Consider the following 12,419-nt stretch of genomic DNA (forward strand, 5'->3'; position numbering starts at 1 on the left):
TATATATATGTATATATATATAAAACCATTCATCAGTCAACCTTGGTTGTATATAAATACATAGATACTGATAGACAGATAGGTAGGTAGGTAGATGGCAGGTGATAGATAGATAGATAGATAGATAGATAGATAGATAGATAGATAGAAGATAGATGTATCTATCTATCAGTCAACCTTCACTGAGATAGATACATAGATAGATGTATCCATTCATCAGTTAACCTTGGTTGACCTGGTGCCTTGGCTATTGAGCAGTGTTACAGTAAAAATGAAGTACAGATATTTCTTGACATACATGTTTCTTTTTCTTGAATGTATATCCAGCTGCAGAATTTCTGTATCCCTGAGGTAGTTTTATCTTTGGTCATCAGTAATCTATTATTATGTACAAAACACTCATTTAAGTGTCAGTCGCTAGTGTAGGAGAGTTCTCCTTTCTCTACATCCTCAGCAGAGGTCTTATTCATTGATCATACTCATTCTGACTGGAGTCAGGCACTATCTCACTGTGGCTTTGTATTTCTCTGATGATTAGGGATGTTGTTTGTCTCACGTACTTGTTGGCCATTTGGAAAAATATCAATGCCTATTGTTTGGCCATTTTAAAATCCGATTATTCAGTCCCTCCTCCCTATGGAGTTGTTCAGCTATCCCCCTGCCAATCAATCCTTGACATATTTCCTCCCTTTTTGTGGCCTTTTTTTTTTTTTTTTTTTTTCACTTTACAGCTCATTGTCACTTTCAAGTGATCCCACCCACGGCCCTCTCTCTCTGTGGAGCTTCATGTCCTTCACACTGAAGAAGGGCAGACTCTTGCTCTGTTGGGTCCCACAGAGGAATTGGGATGGTGGCCAAAGCTGGTGGCCCACTGTCTGAAGGACCTTCGAGAGACACAGGCCACCCATCACCTGGCATCCAGTCAGAATTCCAGGTGGCAACAGTGAGTCCCTGGTGCCCTTCCTCAGTGCCCTTTGCTTCTTGGTGGGTCACAGCATAACTCCATGACAGCACCCAGGCTGTGCCGCCTTGATGCATCCTGTTTTTTAAGTGAGGAGAAGGAGACGTGAACAGGAGAAGTGCATGTTAGGAGGTAGCCTACTGCTTTAAATGCAAAGGAAAGGGGTGGCTGGGACCTGACTGTTAGGAGTCCAGCCAGACCCACGGCTGCTGCTCACAGTGTAAAGCGAAGGCGCACAACTCAGACAAGTGTGGAACTGCGTGCACGTAGCTGTTCGTCATCCTATCTCCCCCTTTTTTCCAAAATGGGAGCATTCATACCTCTACATCGTTCAGAAGCCTGTGGTCTATTAAATATCTTGACATCTATTTTATAAGCATATGAAATCATCAGTGCCTCCTGCAAAATAAAAGTAAAATAAAATGAAGTCTTGCCTGTGAATAGATTTAATTCACAGCGGTCACGAGACGCAGAACTCTTACAGACCTGACAACATAGTAAAGTTAGCCTGAACTTGAAAGTTCAGTCTCATTTCCGGCTGCACCACTTACTGCTCGCACATCCCAGGGAGTCACTTAACTTTTCTGGGCTGGAGTGTTCTTTCCACAAAGGAGGAGAGGAGCTGGGCAGCTGATGCTTAAAAGGGAAAGCAGTTTCTAGAGGCTCAGCCCCAGACAGACTGACCTCATGGGTGGGAGGTGGAGCCCAAGTCCTGGAAAAGCACCTATTTTTTCTTTATTGTTAAAATTTATTTATTTTTACTCTATGTACATTAGTGTTTTGCCTGCATGTATGTCTGTGTGTCAGATCCTGGAGTTACAGATGGTTGTGAGCTGCTACGTGGGTGCTGGGAACTGAAACAGGCTCCTCTGGAAGAGCACTTAGTGCTTCTAACCACTGAGCCATCTCTCCAGGCCCATGCACTGATCTTTTCAAAGCTTTCTTGTAGACTTAGACTTATTAAAATTCTTAAATGCCTTTACCTCCCTTCCACCACCACTCCCATCTTAGATGTGAGATTAGTAGGGAAAGGGGCTGTAGCCCTCTTTTATCTACTTCCTGCGGATAAGGGTTGATGGGTCCTTTGGGGATTACCTACCAAACTAAGTCATCAGGATACGAACAGTCTAGTCAAACAGCAAAGTAACAGCAACAACACCCAGCAGCAGCAGAATGAGGTGGCTAGACTCTGCCCAATTGGCAAAACCCCATCAAGCAGCCTGAGAAGTTCTCTGGATCACGTCTCTCTTTGAAGACCTGGGAGGGATGTGAACCATAGCAATGCAGAAAGCATTGTCTCACCATCTGTGGCCTTCTAGTTAACCCTTCTCAGAGTCCATACAAGGATGTTTTGCAGCTCACAAAAACCACTCCCTTTGGAGGAGGTAGCTTTCAGCTGACCAACATCGCACACCCTCTCACAGGGGCCGTTTTCTGAAAGGGAAAAAAAAAAAAAACAAAACAGAAAACAGATTCACAGGACACAACTGACTTTCCAAAGAAACCAGAAACTTACTGAAGAGATTCCTTAAAAAAAAAAAAAAAAAAGGGCATATGTGTGTATGCCTGCTAACACATTCCTCTTGCTTATGAAATCAGCTTTCTTCTTCTACCTTCCTGGTGTGGACAGGGAGGCTCAAGAGTAGACAGAGCTCAGATGGTCTAGCCTGCGGGTAGCAACTCCCTTCACCAGCTCAGCTATGTTGAGTGTTTCCACTGAGAGCCTCACATACAGCTAAGGATGAAAGCTGCTCAGATGCCTTGCACACTCACTTGGTTGTTTTGGTTTGGGATTTTTAAATATCTCTATCCCCGAGAGACTGGTCAAAATTGCAGAAGTCTGGGGAATATAAAACATCTAGTTCACCTCCAACTGTGAGCAGTCCACAGGAAATGGGCAGCCAAAGGGTTGCTTCTCACTTTAGTTTGAAAAGAAAGAAAGAAATATTCAGTCCTTTTAGGAGTCTTGAACTAGAAAGGTGGTAAGAAGTTTAGCCTAAGCCTCACTCATAAACCATAGGAACTCCCAGTGGGTTAGGGATTTATATCTGGGGGTGTTTCCAAGATTTTGTCCTCCCAAGAGATATAAATGAAAGCCTTGAGAGTTTAACATAGGGAGGGAAAACTGTTCTCACAACAGTGCTTTAAACATCCAGGCTCCACTAATGTGGGGAGGGGCCTAGGAAAGCAAGGCCTAGGGTAGCAGGGGTGGTATGGGTTGGGGCAGACTCTGGTCTCTCCGCTTAGGTTTCCAGAAACCAACTTGAGGTCATCCAGAGCCTTCTTTTTCCCCATAGGTTTATGGTATTAGTTACCCAATAAAAGTTGGGTTAATTTTACAACCCAGGTAAGATTTAAGCCAAAAAAGGCTTCACTGTTACTGTAGGATTTATGAAAGTAAACACGTGGGGTGCATGGGGGGACTGCACATCCCCTGAGTCTCGGGTCTTTCTCTGTCAGGTGGATGGTGTGTCCCTTTGTGCATGTGTTTGATGGTTCCGTTTTCAAGGCTTTGCTGTACAAACTCTCTCAGGATAAAACCGAAGACGCCGTATCCATTTACTCCAAATTGATTCATTTAGAGAATTAATGTAGGAAGCTGCAGAGAGTAAGCATCCTGTCCCATGGCCTTTCACTCATTTGGCAGCTACCCTAAGCCTGCTCGTCTCCTGAGCATATGAAACCGATAGGTGAAGCAGTCCAGTGCCATAGCTCTACTCCACGGCCATAGTAAAGGGAAAAAAAAGTGCTTAGTAAATGTGCTCTGGAATCACTGTAAATAGGTTAGTGACAATAATATGCCATCTCTGCTGTCTCAAGGGACTTCCATAGCAGCTAGTCATGGTAGTACACACCTGTAGCTCCCAGTCACTTGAGAGACCGAGGCAGAGCTATTATAAGTTCAAAGTCAGGCTGGACGACATAGTAAGACTGGTTATAAAGATGAAACAAATGTGTCGGGGGACGTAGCTCAGTGGTAAGGACTACCTGCCTTGTATGAGGCCCTGGTTCCATCTCCAACACTGCTAAATGAACACACAAACAAATAATAAGCTTTTATATCATTTGATGGAATCACCTGGCTTATACCTATATATAAAACGGTCGATCATGACCTCTGTTTTAGAGGCAAGAATGATATAATGCACAAAGAGTATTTTGGTACCCTTTCTTTAACTTAGAAGCCAAAAAAAAAAAGGCAAATGGCTTTGCATGGAGATGGGTTGTTGACATTGGCCAGAAGAACTGGTGTCAAGGTGAACTCGCAAGTATAGCAGGAAGTCTTCAGTGTGGCCCAGATCTGTTGTCCCATGATCTGGTTCTGCCTTGCATGTCTCCTGCATCCCCTCTGAGGGCTTTTGTGGGAAAGAGTGTCAATCTCGAATCCTGGTCCTCTGCCCCATCACTTGTGGCAGTAGAGCTTCCTTGCCATCGTCTGGTGTCCCAGATTTCGTCTTCAAGACGAAATCTGCTCCCCTTCCTTATTTATTATTATAATTTGAAAGCAGCAAAATCCTCATGGCTTTTTTTTTAAGGGTCCTAGACGTAAGCTTTTTATTGATATTTTCCTCAGCGTTCCTTGGATTTGGTAGCTGTTCTCAAACCCTTTGGTCGGTGGCTTGCTCTGACCTCTCTTCCAGGTAGACAGGACAAGTCTTACCCAGTGAGGAGCTGTAAGATTCCACTGTCTTCCCTTCCTCCCAGCTGTAGCAGCTTCCTATGCTGTGGATCCTAATTGACATGTCAGTTGGTGTGGATCTTGCGGCTAATGTGCCCACGCCTCTGTAGCAAATGGAGCAGAAAAAAAATCTGCACTCGGAAAACAAACAAACAGAAAAACTGTAGAGCATGTGCCCAGATTTCCAGCTTGCTTCCTCTTCCCTCTTAGGGCTACATCATCTTCCAGCTCACCACCAGCTGCAAAAATAAAAGTTCTTTCCCATATTTAAGGATGATTTTGTGCTTCGGGATGATTTTTCTGGGGGCGTAGGAAACTTGACCAATGTGACCAACAGATGTTTTAAGGGATGTTTGGGAACTGAATATTTTCATTAAAAAAAGAGTCTGTAAAGTAGTCTTCGTTATAAGGTGCCCAACTCCGCCCTCTCGTGACCATTTGGAGCATTGCTCAACTAGAATGGATGGTATGGGGGTAGTTCTGTGCTAACAATCACTGTGTTTTGCTTGTAGAGATGAGTATGAAGAAGATGGGTTCTGTCAGCCATACAGAGGCATTGCGTGTGCACGTTTTATTGGCAACCGCACCGTGTATATGGAGTCTTTGCACATGCAGGGTGAAATAGAAAATCAGATCACAGGTAGGTACCATCAAAGACATGATACTTACGCCTTTCATAACCATTTTTCTTGCCAGGAGTTTTTTTTTTGTTTTGTTTTGTTTTGTTTTTTTTTTTTTTTTTTTTTTCTGGGCTTCTTTCCTGACAGAGAATTAGGCTAAGCTTGTGGTTGGGAGTGGGACCATAAAGAGGCATGAGATGTGATCTCTGTGCTCTGGAATTTACATTAAAATAATTTATTAGAGGTTAGTCTTGGAGGAAAAGGAAGCTTCGAGAAGTCTCACATTCATGCAAACACTCAATAAATATCCCTGCGCGCCTTCAGCGTGCCAGGACTAGACTGGACACTTGGGAGGTTAGGAGGGTGTGAATGAGCCAGGTGTGTCCACGCCCTCGCAGAGCTCACCTTTGGAAGCCAGCCCTGTGGTGAAGACGAGGGAGGAGTGAGCTTGGACTAGAACGTTAACCCCGAGCTGTTGTTACAGAGACTTCAGGAAACTGCTGCTCTCTGTGAGCGCCCCCACCCCCCCCCCCGGGGGGCCTTCCCAAACCCTTGGGGGGGGGGGGAGGCAGGCCACCATGCACCATTTTGCATCTAATTACGGTCGGCCATGGCATTATCATGCCCCCCTTCAGTAGCACAGCGGCCATCCTCTGGGTTAAAATGACCTCAGCAAGAATCCCAAAAAAACAAAGCTGCCAAATTTAGCAAATGCAAACGCCAGACACAGGTACCCAGTTACATCCGAATTTTGAGATGAATGGCAAATTGTTTTTCAGTATAACTGTATCCCACAAGTCTTCCTCCGAAGGGCGCGTGTAACCGTTATCTTTAACTTGAGGATTTTAAGAGAGACATATGCAAATCCACAACAGAGAGGCCCAGAAACTGTTCTCTGAGCAACCTGACAGAACCGAGAAATGGCTGGGGGTAACTGCTGAACCAAAAACAAGGGTGGAAAGGTGAAGCTGCCTTCTGCCGGAGCCCTGGGGTTTTGAGAACAAGAGCAGACTACAGGCCTGACAGGGACGAGCCGCTGAAACCACGGTTTCCACCCAGTATACGAGCATTCGGGCCAACTTTAAAATACGGATCCACATTAAATAAATGGTGTCCTGATATAAATATTTGGTAAACAATCTATAATAGCCCTCTCTCGGATCTCTTCAGTGGGTTATCGGCTTGCTGGAGAGTATCACAGCTCCGTTTTGTTTTTGAAAGCCTCACTTCATTTTGTTTGACCCAATACTTCCCAGACGTGTTGGCCTCTGTGGCCCTTCTCAGAAACCATTAATATGCTGTTCGCTTCATGTCCCGAGGAACGTGCTATGGGAAACTGTAAATGGCCTCGGAGGTGGCCTACGGGGCTGGTGCTCTTTTGGTATAGATGCCCTCCTATACGGTGTGAGGTGAGGTGAAGAGACCCCTGAGATCCTATGAGGCATACTGCGACAATTGGATTGTGGTCTTCTGATGCATAGCCTCATTCTCTGAAGATGGAATACAAAGTATTCAAGCCACAGTGAAATGAAGCGAGTGGCCCAAAGCCGCCGAGCAGCTCTTGCCATCTGGCAATACAGTTCTCTGCTCTGCTCCAGCCTTGCCTGAAACAGGCTCTGACCTGGGGCTGTCTAAAAGCCTCAGAAAATTAACAATAATGATGATGATGATAAAAGAACAGGGTGAAACACAAAGTTCTATTGCTCTATAGAGAGAAAAAAAATTATACATACATATATATATATATTGTGCTTTAACCTAATTAATTCTTTTTATTAGGAAATGGTACATGTGTAACTCAATCCTGTTTTTCTAACTTTGTAGTCAAAATGATTTTTTTTTTCAAGCTAGTGAAAGTGAGCTGCTTAGACATCTGAAATGAATCTCCTCCCCTTGGCCTTGTGGGCTTCAGCCCAGCAGATTCCCCGCAGTGGGTTTCCCCCCAGTATCTGTTGACTGGATGGCAGCAGAGATAAACCCTGGCCCCTGGGAGTTCATAACTCTGTTTGTTTTTCAGCTGCCTTCACCATGATTGGCACCTCCAGCCATCTGTCTGACAAGTGCTCTCAGTTCGCCATCCCCTCCCTGTGCCACTACGCCTTTCCGTACTGTGACGAGACCTCCTCTGTCCCGAAGCCCCGCGACCTGTGCCGTGACGAATGTGAAGTCCTGGAAAATGTCCTGTGTCAGACAGAGTACATTTTTGCCAGGTCAAATCCCATGATTTTGATGAGGCTGAAGTTGCCAAACTGTGAGGATCTCCCCCAGCCGGAGAGCCCGGAAGCCGCGAACTGCATACGGATTGGCATCCCCATGGCGGATCCTATCAACAAAAGTAAGTGACAGCTCTGACCTGACACACAGTGACGGCTCACCCTGGGACAGACAGCGACTGAGCCCGCTGATCACTAACCGCCTCCGGTGAGTTAGTACGGCGCCTGAGCATTCCGTGGTAGATTAGGCAGAACTGCCTCGGAAAAGCTTCATCAAGACAAATGAAAAACAGAGGATCTGGTTTCTCGATAGCTTAAACCCAGAATTACCGTATGACCCAGCAATTCCACCCCTGGTATGTAACCGGAAGAATTAGAAGCAGCTCTTCAAATGGACGTGAGAGAGTCCACAGTATGGACTGGAGAGGTTACCTGCTGTTAAGAGCATGAGCTGCTCTGGCAAGGGACCCTGGTTCAGTTCCTGGCACCCACGCGGCAGCTCACAGCTGTCCTTAGCTCCAGGTCCAGGGGGTCCAATGCCCTCTTCTGGGTCCATAGGCACCAGGCATGAATGTGCCACACACATGGACATGTAGGCAAAACACACATACACATAAAAATAAATACTTTTTTAAAAGAATGTTCATTAGAACTCTTCACAGGAGGGATTGGCGGATATGGCTTACTCCGTAGAATGCTTGGCGAGCATACACAAAGCCCTGGATTCATCCCCAGCTTTACATAAACTGAGCCATGTATGTCTGTAATCCCTGCACTCAAGAAACGGGGCCACTAGGATCGGCAGTTCAAAGCCATCCTTCTCCATATCGTGAGTCTGTGAGTTTGGGACTAGCCTGGGATACTAGAGCCAACAAACAGTGGTAAATACACATTTTGAAATATCATGTGTAAAAGGGAATGGAATGGAGGCATGTGCTACAACTGGGTGAAAATTGAAAATATGATTATACTGAGCACAAGAGCCAGTTTATGATCCCTGTTACATGCGGTGTGCAGAATGGACAGGTCCAGTAAGACATGAGGCAGATTTGTGGTCCAGAGGCTGTGGTGGGGCAAGGAGATTGCCTAATGAATATGGAGTTCAATTTGGGGATGGTAGGAGTTTTGCAAAAAGTAATAAAGCTGTACAGCCTTGGGAACGTGCCAAGTATGCTCAGGTCCAGTGGGAGCCTGCATTTCCACAGGCCGCCCACTCCACCAGCACAAACAGCCCCAGCTCCCACACGAAACACAGGCTGCGCTGTGCTGCCCCTCTTTCTGTGAGTTACCTGTAGAGTCTTTAATCGCACAGTTTCTAGGATGCCTTGAATCTCACCCGAGCCATGCGCTCCTGAATGGTAAGAAATTCCCCCTGTGTCCCAGGGCCTTCCCCACTGGGCATTTCTTCCATATTCCCCATTTAAAAACAAACAAACAAAAAAACCTGCAGAGGCTCATTTTATCCCTGAAGCATCAGCTTTAAATCCTCCCTGGAATGTGAGTCCAAGGCAGGCCCTGAGTCCAAGGCTAGCAAACAGGGAGAATGGCCCATGCGGGCCTGGAGACCTGCAAGGGCCGTAGCCTGCCCCTCCCCCAACCCAAACCGCTGCCAAGGAGGACGAGTCCCCTCCGTTTCTTGCTAACAGTCTGGGCTTTTCTTTCATGTTTTTCAGATCACAAGTGCTACAACAGCACAGGCGTGGACTACCGGGGAACTGTCAGTGTGACCAAATCAGGGCGCCAGTGCCAGCCGTGGAACTCGCAGTACCCCCACACCCACAGCTTCACGGCCCTCCGCTTTCCGGAGCTCAACGGAGGCCACTCCTACTGCCGCAACCCTGGCAACCAGAAGGAAGCTCCCTGGTGCTTTACCTTGGATGAGAACTTTAAGTTTGACCTGTGCGACATCCCAGCGTGTGGTAAGTAGAGATCATTGGCTCTGATGCACTTTCAAATGGCCTGGCGCCCAGGTAGGAGAAGGCCTCCGAGGAGAGTGGAGTTTGGTTGAATTTCTCCATCATATGTAAGCCCGCGTTCCCGCAGGCGCCAGTGCCTCTCTCAAGGAGCACCTGTCGTCACTGCACTGCGGTGACTGCCCTCCAGAGGCATGGGATTCAGACAGCCCCAGTCCCGTCACAGTCATCCCTGTGGAAAAAGGCGTTTTCCCAGGAAGTCCATAGACATAGGACCCTTTTCTTGGCACACCGGTGGGTTGGAAACGAGAAAATTGTTCTGTCTCACTGAAATCACCCACGAAGTAGGGTGCCTCTGCTGTCGTTGTTCAGTCACCCGGGGCAGTCTACTAAATTGGGATCTTTGTCCTGGCCACTAACAGTGCAGAAGAGGAAAGCTGTCTGGAAGAGAAATGGGGTTCTGTCCGTTTGTTCACGTCCACTGAATGGTTATAAAATGTGAGCAAGGATGGCAATGTCCAAGCAAACAAAATGAGCACTCACCCAAAACAGGTTAGTCAGAAGGAGCTGGGTGTCTGAGCAGATGACAGTCCAAGTCACTCGTCAGAGGCATTAGTTATAAACCCATTATGTGCTTACCAGGGAATAAGATGAGGCAGGGCCCTGAGAGTGACCTAGCACACCCCAAAAGAACGAGGAGTGAGTCTCAGAGCAAGGAAGAGCGATAGATGAGGTCCCAATGGTAATAGTCCCAGAGGGCTGGTGAGCTGGAGGCGTCTGGGATGGTAGCCTGGTGCTGAGCGTATGGGCAAGCATTGAAGTGTTCTGAGCAGAAGGCTGGCATCCCAGCTTGTTGAAACAGAGGAACGTTGGCAGGAAGAGAGGTGGAAGAGGCAGTGGCCTGTGGGGAGGTTCAGGGTGTGTTTGGAAACTGTGATAATAGAGTCACTGATGGATCAGATGTGGGGTACAAGAGAAAACTCCAGGGTGACTCCAGAGCTTCTGCCTTAGCTTCTTTGCAAAGAAGAAGAAAAAGAACTTTGGTGGGACCTGGACCAAATACTACTACTAAGAAATACATCATTTGTTCCATCTGGATGAACAATGTCTTACTCTTTAGATGAATTACTGTTTTTGAGACAGGGTCTTGCTATGTGGTGTAGGCTGGCTTTGAACTCATGAAATCACTACCTCATCTGAGTGCAGGGAGTTTTTCAATCATGCACAACCAACCCTGACTTTGATGTGTGGTTTTGAGTGTCCAGCTAATGCTGTTCAGAAGTAGAAAAGTCAATTGCCCTTAAACTGGAAGACTTATCTATGATCTGATCCAAGGACTCAAGAGCTATTATGATATATCATATTGTTTATATCTGTAGAGCACCTACTGTTTACCTTTAGGATGCTTGGCACTTGATGACTTCATCTCCCTTTAGAGCTCATTACCATCACATGGAGAAGGTGGTTTTGGTATGTGCCACTGAGGTTCTGTAGGGTCTTTGTGTGTATCACAGAGCCAGATGCTAGACCTGAAACCCTCATCTCTGCCTTGTAGCACTGACCAAACTCAAGGTTGTGCTCTTAGGACAGGCATTCCACTGTTACGTACCTAAAAGTCTTATGACAAATGCAATTTAAGAAAAGTCAAGAACCACAGTAGGCTCAATCTCTGCACTCCGCTGCGGGTTCTAGACTTTACTGAGGAAGGATGCTATCACAGTGCCTCATCATTTTTGTGGTATTAGTCAGCGATGCAGGAAGGGCACCGATGATTATTTCTTTCTTGATGTCAACTTGCAGGCAGCCAAGTCACAACTCTTGGGACTGGTTAATTCTTATCTATGAGCGGTAAATTTATGTGAGCATTTAATCTAGAAGACAGACCATTTTTTGCCACTTAGGATTTCCATTTTGAAAGAGCATGGTACCTCTTGAACTCTTTGAGCCAAGCTACATACACACCCATTAAAGGAACAGGCAAATCTGTGGCATGGGACCAATAAAAAGCTGCTGAGGTACAGCTGCTCCCTAGTGTGGAAATCAGAAGAAAGCCAGCAATATCAAGGTTTCTCATAAGCCCTTAAGCAGCCTCCCTCTAACAGAGTGATCACAATGGAACCCTACTTTGAAACTGCTACAGAGCACCGTGAATATTTTCCTTGCATCCTCACAAAAACATAAAAGATAAATGAGAGTTCTTCACCACTGTTTCCTCCCACGCTGTCTCCTTTCCTTCCCTAGTGCTCAGCATTGAACTTAGGGACTCAGACAAACTTAGGGACCAGGCCAACACTCTACTGCCGATCTACCCCACAGCACTCCAGTTCTGTTTTACCATCTGAGAAACCAGGGCTCAGAACAGTGATAGGACCAAGGCCGCCAATTAGCAGAAACCAAGTCTCCCTCATTTAGGACCATTGCTCTTTGTTCTTTACCAGGGGTAATTTTGCCACCCAGAGAATACTTGGCAATATCCACAGATATTTTGGTTATCACTATGGTCATGGGAGTAGAGGATAGTACCATATATATCAGATAGAGGCTAGGAGGTGTTGTTAGGTACCCTAAGATACCCAGAATAGCCACAGAAAGAATGATGCTAATAATGCTGGTGACAGAGTAAAGGGCCTTTGTCTATACTATGTAATTGTCAACTCTAGAATAACTATATCAAGTAGTAATACATTAGCCATTTATTGTCCTTGGAATAAGCTAAAATCCATAAGAAGAGTTTTTATGCTCATCTCAGAAATAAGAAATTATATAGCCGCTGAGTAAGGAGACCTTTTGTTTACACACACACACACACACACACACACACACACACACATGCATACACACAAATCCTGAGATTCTGAGATCATAAATACCTTGTCCAAGGTCATATACCTAAAAAGAAGTAGATCCATGTCTCAGCCTACAGTCAGCCTTCTAAGCTCTGTGATTTATGTTTGTGAGTGTATGTGGAGATAAATGATAGATAGATAGATAGATAGATAGATAGATAGATAGATAGATAGATAGATAGATAGA

At 45.8% G+C, this 12,419-nt stretch overlaps 1 protein-coding gene across 1 annotated transcript in view; it reads left to right on the forward strand.

Annotated features, from left to right (window-relative positions):
- Positions 1-12,419, forward strand: part of Ror1 (receptor tyrosine kinase like orphan receptor 1) — a 324,533-nt gene that overhangs the window by 285,056 nt on the left and 27,058 nt on the right. Inside the window, exons 5-7 of the mRNA XM_055629113.1 lie at positions 5,153-5,280; positions 7,278-7,595; positions 9,147-9,392. Of these exons, the coding sequence (XP_055485088.1) occupies positions 5,153-5,280; positions 7,278-7,595; positions 9,147-9,392 (692 nt within the window). The remainder of the gene's footprint in view (positions 1-5,152; positions 5,281-7,277; positions 7,596-9,146; positions 9,393-12,419) is intronic.

Source organism: Psammomys obesus, unplaced genomic scaffold (assembly GCF_907164565.1).
Source record: "Psammomys obesus unplaced genomic scaffold, mPsaObe1.curated_primary_1811, whole genome shotgun sequence".
Classification (NCBI taxonomy): domain Eukaryota; kingdom Metazoa; phylum Chordata; class Mammalia; order Rodentia; family Muridae; genus Psammomys; species Psammomys obesus.